The 17,183-nt window shown below is 36.7% G+C and overlaps 1 protein-coding gene across 1 annotated transcript; it reads left to right on the plus strand.

Annotated features, from left to right (window-relative positions):
• Positions 1–879: 879 nt before the first annotated feature.
• LOC145003067 (glutamate receptor 2.7-like) lies at positions 880–4,661 on the plus strand. Its single transcript, XM_078962218.1, has 5 exons — positions 880–1,087; positions 1,174–2,498; positions 2,588–2,900; positions 3,758–4,164; positions 4,269–4,661. The coding sequence occupies exons 1-5, from the start codon at positions 880–882 to the stop codon at positions 4,659–4,661; spliced, it is 2,646 nt and encodes an 881-aa protein (XP_078818344.1).
• The last annotated feature ends 12,522 nt before the right edge of the window (positions 4,662–17,183 follow it).

Here is a 17,183-nt window from a genome sequence, read left to right on the forward strand (position 1 = left end):
AATAATATTTAAAAAAAGAATTTTTAGATTTTTCTATTTATTCTGCATTTTAAAATTATTTTTTAGAATATGTCAGTGTAATATTGTATTAGAATATTTCGCTTATTTTTCAAAAAAAAACGGATTTTTTTTAAATTTTTTTTTAGTTAATTCAAGTTCCGAAAATAATATTTAAAAAAACAATTTTTGGATTTTTCCATTTATTTTGCATTGGAAAATTATTTTTAGATTTGATTTCACGATCTTACAAAATTAGAATGGTATCAAATGAATCTGTACCTATATATATATATATATATATAAGAGAGAGAGAGAGAGAGAGAGAGAGAGAGAGAGAGAGAGAGAGAGAGAGAGAGAGAGAGAGAGAGAGAGAGAGAGAGAGAGTAGCAATCAATTTGAATTTGAATGTTTGGTGGGTTGATTGTAAATCTGCCGTGGCACTGAGTTTACAGTAATTTTTCGATTACTTAGATGCACTCCCCATAGCCTAACTCTTACTCAGAAACATCAATATAAACTATATATCTTCACTCTGTCTAGAAAAAGGGACTGAGTCAAACAATATGCCGGGAGTTGCATTGACTTTTAGTCAAGTCAAATCTTAATGAGTCTTTCTCTCTGTATATATATATATATATATATATATATATATATATATATATATATATATATATATATATATATATATATATATATATATATATATATATATATATATATATAATATGAACATGAATCACATATATAGTCGTCTTTGTCCAGATCAGTTAATCATCAAATACACCCCCAGCCAGTCTTCCTAAAAAAGCTAGGTGTTCAAAAAGAAGAAAGATGAAAATTTCTGAAGCGAATCATGTTGTGTTAGTGTTAGCTTTGACGATGATGTTGATAGTGAATGGTGAAAAACAAGGGAGGCAAGAAATAGGAGTAGGGGCGATTCTTGATATGAATTCCAGCCTTGGAAAGAGCATCCGTATCAGCATGTTGATGGCCATTGAAGATTCTCATGGAGACACTAACAACTCCACCATTATTGTCCCTCACTTTCGGGATTCCAAAAACGATAACATAGATGCTGCCTCAGCTGGTTCGTAACCACTCGTATTAGTATGTTTATTCCAAACATTGTAAATGATTTTCATGCTGATCATGTGTTTTATGTCTCATATACAGCCATAGACCTTCTGAAAAATACTCAAGTTACAGCAATCGTTGGACCCCAACAATCGTCACAGGCACAGTTTGTACTTGATATTGCACAGAGATCGAAGGTTCCCATCATATCCCCGGTAACCAACCCTGATATCTCTCCAATCCGAAACCCCTACTTCATCCGCATATCACAAGCTTCCTCAACACAAGCACAACCCATTGCAGCTCTAGTCAAATCCTTCGACTGGAAGAAAGTGGTGTTTGTTTACGAAGATACTGATTTTGGAAGAGAACCCATTCCCTATTTATCAGATGCCATGGTAAACATTGGCACTGAGGTTATGTTCCGCACCCTTTTGTCTCCATCCTCATCGGATGATGAGATTCTGCTACAACTTTACAAATTAAAGTCCATGCAAACTAGGGTTTTTGTTGTACACATGTTACCGGATCTCGCTTCACGTTTCTTTAAGAAAGCAGACGAAGCTGGAATGATGGCTCAAGGATATGCATGGATAATCACTGATGTTCTCACCTGTTTCTTGCATCATGTGGAACCCCTTTCTTTACATTCTATGCAGGGTGTACTCGGTGTGAAGCCCTATATACCACAAACCAATAAGCTAACCAACTTTGAGAGAAGATGGAAGAGGAGGTTCCATAAAGAATACCCTGACACTGATCACAGAGTTGAGCTTGATATGTTTGGGATATGGACTTATGAATCTATTATTGGACTTGCTACAGCGTTAAAGAGAGTTGACACCGAATTACGCACTACCTTTAAGCGACCAAAGAACGCCTCGACAGACTTGGATGCCATTGGAACCTCGGAAATGGGACCGAAGTTCCTTTCAATGATCAGAGATACGAAGCATAGAGGGGTGAGTGGCGATTTCCATGTGGTCAACGGACAACTACAAATACCGGCATACCATATAGTGAATGTGATCGGGAATAAGGGGGAGAAACAAATTGGATTTTGGAGCTCAAGAAATGGAATATCAAATCGAATAATCAACAACGGAAGTTCAGATTACACGACTAACAAAGATAACTTAGGAGCCATCATATGGCCTGGAGATACTTCGGAAGTCCCTAAAGGCGTATTCGGAATCCCAACAGGTGGCGACATCTTTTTAAGAGTGGGAGTTCCAGCAAACGGTGGGTTCGTTGAGTTTATTGAAGCCGAAATAGATCCAAACACTCAGGAAGTTAAAGCGAGTGGATTTGTCATAGATATCTTCAAAGCTGTCATAGATACATTGCCATATACTGTACACTACAACCTCACTCCATACGATGCTCCTGACTACAATGATCTTCTTCATCAAATTGTCCTTGATGTAAGTACATGATCATGCATCGCATGTATGTATACCAACATAAGTTTTTAGTACTTACAATTTCTTTTTTCTTGTTTAAAATTGGACAGAATTTCGATATGGTGGTTGCAGACGTCACCATCAAGTGGAACAGATCACGGACTGTTGATTTCACTCTCGCATACTCGGAGTCTGGGGTATCGATGCTCGTTCCAGCTAAGGTTGATGATGGTAAAAACATTTGGATTTTCATGAGGCCTCTAGAAACGAAGCTGTGGATAACAATCGGAGCACTTTTCATGTACACTGGAGTTGTTGTTTGGGTCATTGAGCACCGTGTAAACAAACAATTTCGAGGTCCCCCTCATCAACAAATTGGGCTAGTCTTCTGGTTTTCGTTCTCCACTCTTTTTTTCGCACAGAGTAAGTTCATATTCATTCACACACTGTTGGAAATCAGGCCCACAATGCTCCCTCACAAACTAAAGAAATCTCCCTCTCTTTAAGGAATAAATAATGGTGACTCAAAAACTGCACACACATTCACAAAAAAACAAAAATGTATAAATAACCACCACCCCTAGATAATAGGACACACACATTCATAAAAAAAAACAAAAAGGTATAAATAGCCACCCTAGATAAAAAAAAAAAAAAAAAAAAAAAAACATATATATATATATATATATATATATATATATATATATATATATATATATATATATATATATATATATATATATAGAGAGAGAGAGAGAGAGAGAGAGAGAGAGAGCAAGTATACCAACTTTAAGCTACTCTAAACTTAGTCAACTACCATTTATTTAAAGAGTAAATTATTGAAATCGTCTCTATGGTTCGGTCAAAATTGTACGTTTTATCTCTAATTTTTTTTTTTTTTTTGCATTCGGATCGTCTCTATGGTTTGATTTTGTTGTGTTTTTCGTCCCTATGGTTTGGTCAAAATTGCACGTTTGGTCCCTAACTTTATGTATGTAATGGACGAAAAACGCAATAAAATCAAACTATAGAGACGATCCGAGTGCAAAAAAAAGTTAGGGATCAAACGTGTAATTTTAACCAAACCATAGGGACTATTTCAGTAATTTACTCTTATTTAAATGGTAAATAAAACAACTTAAAGACCCATAATAACCAAATTTAATCATCAAAATTACCCAACACACACTCAAGTTATATGTCCAAATTAAACATGTTTGTTGTGTCATAGTTGCATTAATAAGAAAACAAATTAACATGGGAATACATAAATCTTGCAGAGGAGAATGTGGTATGCAACTTATCTAGATTTGTAGTGATGGTGTGGTTATTTGTGGTTCTGGTGCTGACCTCCAGCTACACAGCAAGCTTCGCATCCATGTTAACAGTGCAAAAGCTCCAACCAACTGTAACGAATATATATGAACTCATAGCAAGAGGAGAGAACGTAGGATACCAAGATGGTTCCTATGTTGGAGATATGTTAAAGGACATGGGTTTTCCTAGTAGCAAGTTGAAGAATTACTCAAGCTTTCAAGAGTATGCAGATGCGCTTTCAAATGGAAGTAAAAACAATGGGGTTGCTGCGATCGTTGATGATGTCCCTTATCTCAAGATGTTGATGGCGAAGAACTGTAACAAGTATCTAATGGTGGGTCAGACCTACAAGTCTGCAGGCTTTGGCTTTGTAAGTCGTGATTAACTTAACTTATGTTATACACAAATCTTTTTATAGGTAATTAAGTTGATATATGATGACGAACTAATCCTGAAATGAGTTGTTATGAACAGGCATTTCCAAAAGAATCGTTGCTGGTAGATGACTTTTCAAGAGGAATCTTGAAAGTGATAGAAGGACAAATGAGTGCCATATCAAACAAATGGTTTGGAGATGCAGCTCATTGCCCCGACCAAAATGCGGATGTTCAAACCTTTGATAAGCTAACAGTGGCTAGTTTCAAGGGTCTTTTTTTGATCTCGGGTTTGTCATCAACTTATGCGCTTGTCGTCTCTTTGTTTAAGTTCTTGTATGAAAAGAAGGAAATACTAATTTCACAAGAATCATTCTACCGGAAGATGACCTCAATAATACAAAGCTTTGATGAGGAGAAAGATAGAAAGCCGTCTGAAACAGGAACAATACATCCACTTCCAAGTCCAGCAATCAGTGTCGACCAAATTTAAGTTTATTTATTTGTCCATTAACTAGTAACGCTTTGCATTTTCTAATAAAGTAACGTTAAAAAAATAGATCTTATTGTCTAACCAATGTTTCAAAGTGCACATGGAACTAAAAATATTTTGGGTGTGTTGGGGTTGAATTATGGACTTCATGTACGGAATTTCACTAGATAACCACTATATCAATTAATTGTTACTTAAAGAGTTATAGGAAACTAAGGGTCCTTTTGTTTCATTTGATTCTAAAGGAATTAAAAGGAATTAGAAATTAAATTCCTATGGGTTTGGCTAACCAAGTAAAATGAATTAGATTCCCATAATAACCATTCAATTCTTTATTTGAAAGATTTATAATTCTTCCATCCTTCAACAAGAATCTAAATTCAATTCCTTATCTTTTGTTTTCTCCTCCTATTATCTATCTATGAAAAAAAAAAAAAAAAAATCAAAAACAAAAACAAAAACAAAAAAAAACAAAACAAATCAATTATGGGATTTTCATATCTTTTCTACAATTACATTCTCGATTATATAAATCTGCAACTTATATTTTCCAAACGATTCCATCTTTTGATAATTGTTGTTGCGCTAACGTATTTCATGTGATTCGTCATTCCTATATCGTTTCCGTTCACAAGTAAGCCTTCGAATCCTTATATCTTCTGCAATCAAGTGTGTTTTACTATTGTTTATACATTTTTTGCTACTTCATCTCTTCTTGTACTTCATATCTAGTTTTTTTGGATAAAGTATCAAGATTTCTCTTTAGTTTATACGTATAATTTTTCTGTTTTGAATTTATTGTTGGGAATATGTAATCACTCCTTTTATATGTATGCATACCACTTGTTTGTGCTTTTATCTCTTGTGGTATTTTTTGTTTGTGCTTGTCTCTATGGTATTTTTTTTGTTTGCCTATGTGAGGTTTTTTCTATTCACTCCTTTTGCCATATGTTTTCTTGGAGATTAAAAGACAAAACTCCATAAATTATTTAAAAGCCATAATTAATAATCACTAAATGCACAAAACGAAGTTTAGAGATTGTACTTTTTTACTTTCATGTAGATTTGTATTTGATAAATTTGTCTTTTAAAACAACCATTTAATTTCTTTTTTTTTAATAATAGATCGTACTAACATAGTGTCTGGTTAAATAAAACATCTTCGTGTTTATTAAAACAAATAATAAGTTACAAAAAAAACCGTTAAAGGGTATTTCTATCATATTATAATTTTTTTTTTCAATTCCTTTGTGAAATCAACAAAACAAACAGAAAATAGATTCCATTCCATATCAACCAAACGCATTTTAGCTTCTAGTAATTAAATTCAGATTTCAATTCTTTCGATAGATTTCATTCCTTTGAAAAACATTCTACAAACTAAACGTCCCTTTAATATTTTGTTTCACTGATTGGTGAGTAAATTAGCGAAAACAATGAAGGAGTCATCGATTAATATTTTTTTCTTCTTTTTGAAAGAGACACAGTCTCGTCAAACTTTATTCAGAAAAAATAAAAAAAAATACAAAAGGGATTACAGGAAAAATAAGAACATACTAACAAATTTCCAACCTATCCAAATCCAACTTTTCAACCACTTTCTAACTACCCTATACTCCCAAATTTAATTCCAAGCAACTCTAATTAACCCACATATAGTAACCCCAATAAAACCCTCTAAATCTCCTAAACTCCAAGGACTTATTAAGGAGTCGTCGAATAATATTATAAACATAGAATATGCTACTCAAAAAAATATTTGATATGTAATGTGATTCTTCCAATTTAAAGACATCAACAATCTATTGAATTTTGTAGAGTTTAATGGATTGTCATATCATCCATTAAACATTTATACAACACTCACAATCCTTTAAACATATATTCAACTATAATCATAATTTTATTCATTCTATTCAACCATTCAATTATAATTCAACTCTACTATACGTCATCATCCACAACTATTCGACTTATATTCAATCTTAGTCATTATCATATTCAACTTTTATATTACTTGTATTGTGAATGCTCTAAATGGAGAATCACCCCTTATTTGATATCCTTTGAAAAATATTATAAAATATTATACACATAAATTTTAAAATATCAAACAAAAATATATTGACTTAAGCAAAATCTATGTAAAAATGGTTAAAGGTAATGTAGTCCAACAAACTATTAGGCTATATTTTAAATTGTACTTCATTTTTTTTATTTGGTAATTTAAAGACATAAAGTCTATTTTTTTAACTACTAAAAAAAGACATTAATTTGTAATTGACGGTTTATTTGAAGATGTGATTTTTTTTCACTAAAAAGGAATTTAAACTAAATTCCACCTCAAGCATCCAAGTCAAGATATCACCATCGTTACCATCAATATTTAACTCTTGGAGCTATGCAAAAACTTTTGAATAATATGTGGGAAGTGGGAACCTGTAAAATAATATGTTAATCATATTGATTCCTGTTTGGAAGGAAAATAGATCCAACGTCGATAATGTTAATACCGAAAATTTATACCACAATGATGGTGATGATGATAGTCAATCTGAATCCGGAGAAAGTAAGGGTTGTTCATTTAAATCGTTTATAGCTTGTAAGCCCCAAGAATATAAATAAAGTTATGATCCAAAAACTACAATGCGGTCGATTCGATAGATGGAAGAAATTCTTGAGTAAGAACATCTCTGAGGATACACAGAGTGGTGTGCATTTGAAGGAAATTACGGGAGGTACCCGATAACGACCCCGGGCGAAAGTTGGTACCACACAAGCGAAGAATAGTGGGTTACATAATCCTCTCTCTCTCTCACACTCACACACATTTATTCTTTATGCATAAATACATTGTTCTATATGTTTTTTTTTTCTCTCTCTCACACATTTATTCTTTATGCATAAATACATTGTTCTATATGTTTTTAATCGAGTAGGTTATAGATTGGAAAAAATAAGGTTTTCATGTGTCATAGTTATAAAAAATAGAAGACACATGATAGAGAAAATTTTATATGGAGTTAATGTGACAATGAGTTAGAAAGCACTCCTTCCACTCTTCTAGTGATTTTTCTAAAACTTTTTTATAGTTCCTATAAGTTTTTGAAAAATGTTCTACTATTGGAGAATAATTTTTTAATAGGTCACTCCAAACAATTATTATTATTTAATATTTTAGTTTTTCTTCTAACCCTTTTTATATTTCATCCATTGGAGGACCTACATGTATGCCCCTCTTAAATTTGTAACTTAGTGAAAAAAATTTAAGAAATTTTTTAACTTAGTTTATTTTTCTGGCATGTTACTCCTAAAATCATATATGATACCCTTTACATTTTGTTGGTTCGCTATTAATTTCATCCCTATACTTAGTAATATTTTACTTTATACCTATTTATATTTAGATGTTAGTTTTTTTTATTAGTTATACAATTGATTTAATAAATATAAAAATGAATATATTTTATAAAAACTAATATTATATAAAAGTAAGTGTCAAAACTTTCAAAAGTAAAAAATATCAAAATATAAAATATTAGATTTATAATAGTTTATCATTTTTGTATTTTCATAATTGCCTATATATATAAAAAATATCATCATTTATAGTTTTAGAAAAAAAATATCGGACAAAGTTATATGTTAGTAAAGTTACAAATCATATGTGGGGCATAATTATAACGTCCAAAAAATTATATAATAAAATCTTCATTTTTAAGTCAATCAAAAACATCATTTAACCATTTCAATCATTCAAAAGTATATCATAGTAAAATAGTTAATAGAGTACAATTTCAAAATCATAAGATTACGGAAACATAGGTGGATGCTCTGCGATGAAGTCGGGCCCTTCCATTTCGAACCCAAAGAACCTGAAATCATAAACATAAAAACCGTAAGCACAAAGCTTAGCGAGTTCCCCAAAATACCCCATACCATACATATATGCCAGCTTAAGTCTGTATTGGGTCTATTCCACCCTCGAGTCTATTACAACTCATATGTCAGCACAAGGCTGTACCGGGTCTATTTCATCTCTGGGTTTATTTCACCCCCCGAGTCTATTTCAACTCATATGTCAGCTCAAAGTTGTATCGGGTCTATTTCAACTCATATGTTAGCATAAGGTTGTATCGGGTCTATTTCACCCCACATACATATAGCAAACAGGCACACAGGCATACAACACATACAACAGGAGTCACAAAGACTACAAGCACATACTACAACATAATCCAATGGGTCGGAAGTGGTGCCTTTAACACGCAAGTAATGTGAGGAGACTCACCTCAGTCCGAACAAGTAGCTGAATAGGTCTCTTCTACGAATACCAGCTCTAACCGTCACCTATTCATCAAATAGTGACCAATCTAAAATAAAACTCAAAATACCCAAAATATTCTTAGGTCAAACTTGGTAAAATCCTGGTCAAAGTTAAAACCCAAACATGGTCAACATAGTTGAGTACGCCCAACATACTCAGCTTGTACGCTTGGCGTACACGAGTTTGACCAGAAACGTGATCGTTAACCACGAACGCCCAACGTTCTTGGGGGGACGCCCAACATTCGCTACTAAGTCTTTTTCCTTCTTATTAAGAGCTTAATCCTTAAGATCTTTTTCCCTTATAAATCTAGCCTTGAAATAATGTCCTTAACCATAAAGTTTCCAACTTTATGGTCTTGCATTACCATCAAGTGCTCAAACCCAAAAACTCTAACTACTTAACCCATTAAGACCTTGTAACTCATGCATGGAGGAAAACTAACAACCAAGATCACATTTTTATGTTTCTAGATGCTCCAAAACGTCTGAAAGGACATCTTATATGGATTAGAGTAATCCATACTCATAATACCAAGCTTATGGGACCAAAAGAACACAATTTCATGGTTAAACAAGATCTAATCAATGCTTCATCAAGTTTAGAGCCTTTTACCTTCAAAATGTGTCAAATGATGTTGTTATTTTACCTTCAAAATGTGTCAAATGATGTTGTTATTTTGTCAAATGGGTCAGAACACAACCCAACCCAACTCCAGAAGCATCACTATAAACCGCAAAATCTTCGACTCCATCGGGTAGAGAAAGTATCGGTGCTTCACATAACTTCTTCTTTAGTTTCTCGAATGCCTTATCATGTTTCTCACTCCACTTATACATAGCTCCTTTATGGGTTAACGCTGTTAATGGAGCAGCTATCGAAGAAAAGTCTTGGATAAATCGTCGGTAATATCCAGCTAATCCTAGAAAGCTTCGAATTTCTGTGGGACTCTTTGGACGTTCCCACTTCATTACAGCTTCGAATTTTGCTGGGTCAACCATTATTCCCTCCTGGTTAACCACATGACCCAAGAATTGGACTTCTCGGATCCAAAAATCACACTTAGAGAACTTGGCGTAAAGCTTCTCTTTCTTTAACACTTCCAACACTTCCCGTAGATGCTTACCATGCTCCTCTTGGCTTTTCGAGTAGATCAGGATGTCGTTGATGAACACTATCACAGATTTATCAAGGAATGGTTTACAAACCCTGTTCATCAAATCCATGAATGTTGCAGGAGCATTGGTTAGTCCAAACGACATAACCAAGAACTCGTAGTGTTCATATCGAGTTCTGAATGCAGTCTTCTCAATATCCTGTTCTCTCACTTTCAGCTGATGATATCCTGACCTAAGATCGATCTTTGAGAAGTAGCTCAAACCTTGCAGCTGATCGAATAGGCCGTCAATCCTCGGACAATGGATACTTGTTCTTCACCGTTGCCTTGTTCAGCTCTCGGTAGTCTATAGACATTCTCATGCTTCCGTCCTTCTTCTTCACGAATAACACCGGAGCTCCCCAGGGTGATGAACTAGGTCGAATGAAACCGTTGTCCAATAGCTCCTAAAGCTGCGTCATGAGCTCCTTCATCTCCGTCGGTGCTAATCGGTATGGTGCTTTCGCTATCGGTGTTGTTCCTGGTAACAAGTCTATACGAAATTCTACTTGTGTATCCGGTGGTAATCCGGGAAGATCTTCGGGAAAGACTTCCGGATAATCACACACAACCGGTATATTCTGTACCTCTTTCTTCTCCTTCTTAGCATCGATTACGAATGTCAAGTACGATGCACATCCTTTGGACAAACATTTCCTGGCTTTCATCAGGGAGATGATTCCAGAATTCACTCTGCGTTTGTCCCCATACACCATAAATGATTCCCTTCCGGGTGGGTTCACCCTTACTATTTTCTTTCGGCATTGAATCTCAGCATCGTTGGCACTAAGCCAATCCATACCCAAATCGATGTCGAAACTGTTTAACTATATGGGTAATAGCTCTTCATGGAATTCGTTTCCGTTTAGGTCAATGACGATGTTCCTAATACGATTACTAACTGGTACGAATTTGCCACTGGAAACTTCTACAATCATGGAATTATCAAGTTATTCTACAGGCAATGCTAATTTCCCACCAAATTTATGCGACACAAAGGAGTAGTTGGCTCCAGAATCAAATAGTATATTTGCAGGAAAACCATTTACAAGAAAGGTACCTGAAGTGACGTCTGTTGCCTCCTTCGCAGCCTCGAGCGTCATCTGGAAGGCTCTCGCCTTCGGCTTCGGTGGTATGTTGGATCTTCCTGCTCCTTCTTCGGGCAATCCTTTGAAATGTGCCCCTCCTCGTTGCACTCATAGCAGACCTTCTTAGTGAACGTGAATTCGTTGGCGTAGTGCCCAGGCTTTCCGCATTTGAAACAAGTGACCCCTCCGTCACACTTCTCAGAGTGCTTCTTTTTACACTTGTCGCACCACTTCGCTTCTGGTCCTCCTCCTATCGAACCAGATTTTGAGAATTTACTCTTTTTACCGGACCTCGAGGATCCGTCAAATTTCCTTTTCTCTCCCACCTCCGCTCTCTCCAGACCCTTCTCTCGTATCTGGGTCTCCACATTCTTAGCAGCCCAGATGGTGGCTTTCAAAGTGGTAGTTTGCTTGACCATTGGACCGAAGTCCGCTGGTAATCCAAGGGAAAATTTGTTAACCTTGGAGAGTTCAGTTGGGACAAGGTGAGGAACAAGCTTCATTTTCTTAGTAAAGCTTGCAGCGTATTCAGTAATGCTCATTCTTCCTTTATTCAGATTCTAGAACTCGTTGTTGCTCTCCAGAAGATCCTGCTCAGAGTAGTATTGCATCTTCAACTGTACCAGAAAATCCCCCCACGATATCTTTCTTGCTTCACCTTTGGGCATTGAATCAGCTAGTAGCTTCCACCAGCTTAGTACTCCAGATTTCAACAGAGGAAATGCGAGAGCGGTCGTCTGCCTATTGCTACACTCGCAACTCTCAAACATCGTCTCCATCTCAGAGATCCAGTTCATGACTTCCACCAGCGTCGGGCTTCCAGATAGACTCGGTGGCTTGGATTCCATGAAATCCTGGTATTTGCATCCACGTCCATCATTTCCTCCATCCTAGTGGTTTTTCCTAACTATCGGTGGGTTGGCTTGACCAATAGTCCCACTGTAGTTTCCCTCCTCAGTATGCCCTTCATTCAACTCGGGCTGTTCGATCTGTATGGTCGATTCCTCTCGATTTTGCTGGAGCAAATGCCTGGTTTCCTCCATTTGACGATCCAACATTGTCTGGATCATTGCTTGCACTCCGGCCATCGTTATTGGCCCGGCAGCGGCTTCCACAACTAGTATTTGCTCGATCACTGGGGGTTGGTTTCTGTTTCCATTTGCATTCACGTTTCTGCTATGGGTCCTTGCCATCTTGATCTATACACCGAATAAGGTGAATTTAGATCTTTATTTAGGATAGTTGTTTAAATCGTCCTTATCACTCCGAAATGTTTACATGCTAGTTCTAATATCTTACTCATACGTTTAGAATCCTAAACACATAAGGTTTCCAGATCCGGTCGGCAACAGACCATAGATCTGAACAATTAACAGCATATCAGGCACAAAGCATTTAGCACATAAAAGCATTTTAGGCATAATTCCTAAAATAAGCTAGTGCTCACACCTCACAATCATCGCTTAGCATTCTAAGTTTAAGTCTAGAAATCCTAAAAATTCCTAGTTCGCTTAAACTAATGCTTTGATACCAACTGTGACATCCCCAAAATCACGGCCAGAAAAGACCGGTTTTGTTTATACTTTATTTTAAAATCAGAGTTATCTTTTAATAAAAGAGTTGCGGAATTTGTCCCAAAACAATAATATGATAAAGATTTATCAAAAGCATTTCCTTAGAAATGTATTTCATTAAAAGACTTGGGATGTCATGTTCGATACAGTACATAAGTATAAACAATACAATATAAGCCTTACTACATTATTTCATATCTACAGGCCTATATCCGTAATCCCTTGTCCAAACATCATATATATGCTCAAGCGCCACTACCTGTAATACATAACTGAGTGGGTCAGGCTGGGGAGCCTGGTGAGCACATAGGGTTTTCAACCCATGATAAATAAGTTTATTAATTTCATCAATCAACAATAACCCGATTACCCGTTCCTGTTATCCTCACATTATGTCCCTAAACACCTATCATAAGGGACCTATCCTAAGGATCATCATCGGGATGGACACTACTGCTAAGGGGGTTCCTCAGCAATAAATGTCCTAAAGGCAACCATGTGGGGGATGGAGTACACCGGTGAACACATCATTCACAAAACACCTACAGGTTGCGAGCCTGCTAGTGTTCCATTGGACTGTCTAGAAGAGTCTGTGGTCGTCATCTATACTCCGCTAGATGACTGGGTCAACAACAACAACAACATCGAGGCCTCTCATCATTTTATCACACATCACCTATTACATCTACCCATGTTTTACCCCAACATTTTCGCAAATATAAAATACATATACAGTTTGAATCATTGAAAACATGTATAAAAATGTTCATCCAGCATAGATAGCAAGTATTCAGATAATATGCACACATAGCACATAATTTATATAAAAATACTTCATATCTATGTGTAAGCTGAAAGTAACTATGCACTTACCTGAAAGGTGGTGACTCAGCACTCGGACAGCGCTTCGATACTCTCAAAACGATTTTCCTTTGATAAAACCTAGTACCAATACCACTAGGGTTTAGTCTAACAATAACCGCGACAAATTAATTAGTCTAACTATTATTATTATTATTATACAAGCGTTAATAACACTCAATATAACTCATAATAATAGCCCAAATAATTATTTGAAGGACCTAATAACATTCCTATAATTATTTGAAAGCTATATTAAAAATTGCGTAAACGTAGCACACTTACAACGAATTTTATTGAAAACCAGAACTTAATTGGAGCAGCGTTTCGAAACCGAAAGATACTTTTTTTCTTGGGAGTCCGGGAGCCTCGGGGCTTCCCTAGGGTGCTAGGGGATTTTTCCTAGGTTTTAGGGGTGGTTTGGAACCTTAGAGAGAGAAATATTTTAGAGAGAGAAGGGTTTTTGGTGTAATTTGCTCGGCAGCCCTCGCATGTATTTATAGGAGAAGCCTCTCGGATTACGCTGGGCGTCGGATAGGACTACGCTGGGCGTAGTTCGGATAAGCCTCCAGCTCGCATCCAGATGTTAGCCACTCCGGACCGGATAAGAACCGAGGGTACGCGGGGCATTACGGATCTCGTACGCGGGGCGTAGGGCAAGGCGACGTGTCATCATCCGAAGCGAGGACCGTGTTCAGCAAGCGACAGTCTGGATTAAGCCACGTCATCGGATTTGCAACAGACTTCGCAATTTCATGCTTCAACTTTAAAAATTCGTAACTTTCGCATACGAGCTCCGTTTTCGACGTTCTTTATATCCACACGAAGGTGGAAACGTACTCTACAACTTTCATTTAGACTACGTCGCATAATTTTGACTCGATTTTAAATTTTATATTATTAACGGGTCGGGACAGGATTGGTCCATTAAATCCTCATAACTTCTTCATCCGACATCCGTTTTCGCCCATCTTTTTCTCGTTACGCTACTTTTAACGAGATCTTTGACTCTCCTTTAGGTTGTGTCGGCTAAAAAACCGCTCGATCGCTAAGGCTAAATCTCGCTCTATCGTAAATTCACTATTTACGCTTCCCGGTATCGTACTGGTTCTGTAGCGAAACTTCGACGGGTCATAACTTCTTCGTTATAACTCGGATTTCGGCGTTCCTTATATCCCCGGAATCCTTGTTTCGACCACTACAAATTTTTATAAAGATATCAGGCTTATCTCACACTTTAATTTTGATGCTTATTTTTTTATTCTTTATTAATTATACATTTGTAATTAAATAATAACACATAAACACACATAATTCACATAATACTCAAATATTTCATCTTTATTACTTCAAAAAGAGTTACAATAGTTGACCTAGACTATTACATTGACAAAAATGCTTGGCCCTAAAACCCGGGCGTTACATAGTCCCTACTAAAAAGGTTGTCAAAACACCTCACGAGATATGGACTGGGAAAATTCCCAATTTAGACCACATATAGATTTGGGGTTGTGAAGATTTCGTGAGATGTGAGACTCGGGACAAGCTTGAACCTCAAAGTGAGAGGTGTATTTTCATCGGCTACCCACAAAGATCCTTTGGTTACCTATTCTATAGACCCATTGATAATGTGGTCTTTGTAGCAAGAAGAGGAGTCTTTTGTGAGAGAGAATTTATAAGCCAATGGGACAGTGGGAGGCAAATTGACCTTGAAGAGCTTCAAGAGTCAAGTGGTGAAGGAACCTCAAATACTATCGAACAACCTGAGGAGGAAACTTCTGTTGAGCCGATAGATAAGTCGGAAACTCCAAGGCGTTCCACTAGAGTGAGGAACACACCTGAATTTTATTATGATTATCATATCACTACTGAATGTGATACATTTATCAGTGATAGTACACTGATAGATTTGGATGAACCTAATAATTCTAAGGAAGCCATGGCAGGCCCTGAGTCTGCAAAATGGAAGGAGGCTATGGACAGCGAGATTCAATCCATGTATGACAATCAAGTTTGGAACTTGGTTGACAATGTATCAGGTCGAAAGATAGTTGGGTGCAAGTGGATCTTTAAGAAGAAGACCGACATGGATGGGAAGGTACACACTTACAAAATGCGACTGGTAGCGAAGGGCTTTACTCAAACTGCGGGAGTTGATTATGATGAGACCTTCTCACCAGTAGCGAAGATTAAGTTTATTAGGGTTTTATTGGCTATATCCGCATTTCATGATTATGAAATATGGCAAATGGATGTCAAAACCGCTTTCCTGAATGGGAAGTTGGCTGAGGATGTTTACATGGCTCATCCAGAGGGTTTTGTTGATGCAAAATACCCTAATAGAGTGTGTAAGCTTGAGAAATACATTTATGGATTAAAGCAAGCGTCTCGTAAATGGAATCTTTGCTTTGATGAGAAAGTTAAAGCGTTTAGTTTTTCAAGGAGCCAGGATGAGTCTTGTGTATATGTTAGGGCTAGTAGGAGCATAGTTAGCTTTTTGGTATTGTATGTGGATGACATACTACTCATAGGAAATGACATTCCAACCTTGCAGGAGGTTAAGTCTTGGCTTGGGAAATGTTCGCTATGAAGGACCTCGGAGAAGCTTCCTATATCCTAGGAATAAGGATATTGAGAGACAGAAGTAAGAGACCAATTGGACTTAGTCAAAGTACCTACTTGGATAAGGTGCTGAAGAGGTTCAACATGCAAGAATCCAAGAAAGGAGAGTTACCTATCCAGAGTAATGCCAAGCTGAGTAAGACTCAGAGTCCGGGTACAGAGGCTGAGATAGCTGAGATGATTCATATACCATATGCTTCCGTTGTAGGCTCCATCATGTATGCTATGACTTGTACTCGCCCTGATGTGGCCTTTGCTTTGAGCATGGTCAGTAGATATCAAGGGAACCCTGGCAAGGCTCACTGGACTGCGGTCAAGAACATTCTCAAGTATCTGCAGAGGACTAAGGACTGGGTCCTTACCCTCGGTGGCAGTGATAACTTGAGAGTGGAAGGGTATAGTGATGCGAGCTTTCAGACTGATAGGGATAATTTCCGCTCCCAGTCAGGTTGGGTCTTTATCCTAAATGGAGGGCGATTACTTGGAAAAGTTCCAAGCAAGAGACAGTAGTTGATTCAACTTGTGAATCAGAGTGTATAGCAGTGAGTGAGGCAGCAAAGGAGGCAATATGGCTAAAGAAGTTCATCGGAGACCTTGGAGTTGTACCAGCTATAAAGGAGCCAATGGAAATTTTATGTGACAGCGAAAGTGCGGTTGCTTTAGCTAAGGAACCAAGAAATCACAGAAGATCTAGCACATTGACAGAAAATACCATTTCATCAGATATCGTGTAGAAGGACTCCTCGTGGCAAAGAGGGTTAAGCATCTACAGCATGTGAGGCGCATTGGGCTGAAGGATGATATTAGTTTTAATAATTAGATAGTTTTCTGAAACTTGTAAAATGTAATTGACATTTGATGATTAATAAAAGTTGTTATTTATTTATGAGTAAA

The sequence above is a fragment of the Lactuca saligna genome, chromosome 6 (genome assembly GCF_052625555.1).
Source record: "Lactuca saligna cultivar CGN05327 chromosome 6, ASM5262555v1, whole genome shotgun sequence".
NCBI classification, from domain to species: domain Eukaryota; kingdom Viridiplantae; phylum Streptophyta; class Magnoliopsida; order Asterales; family Asteraceae; genus Lactuca; species Lactuca saligna.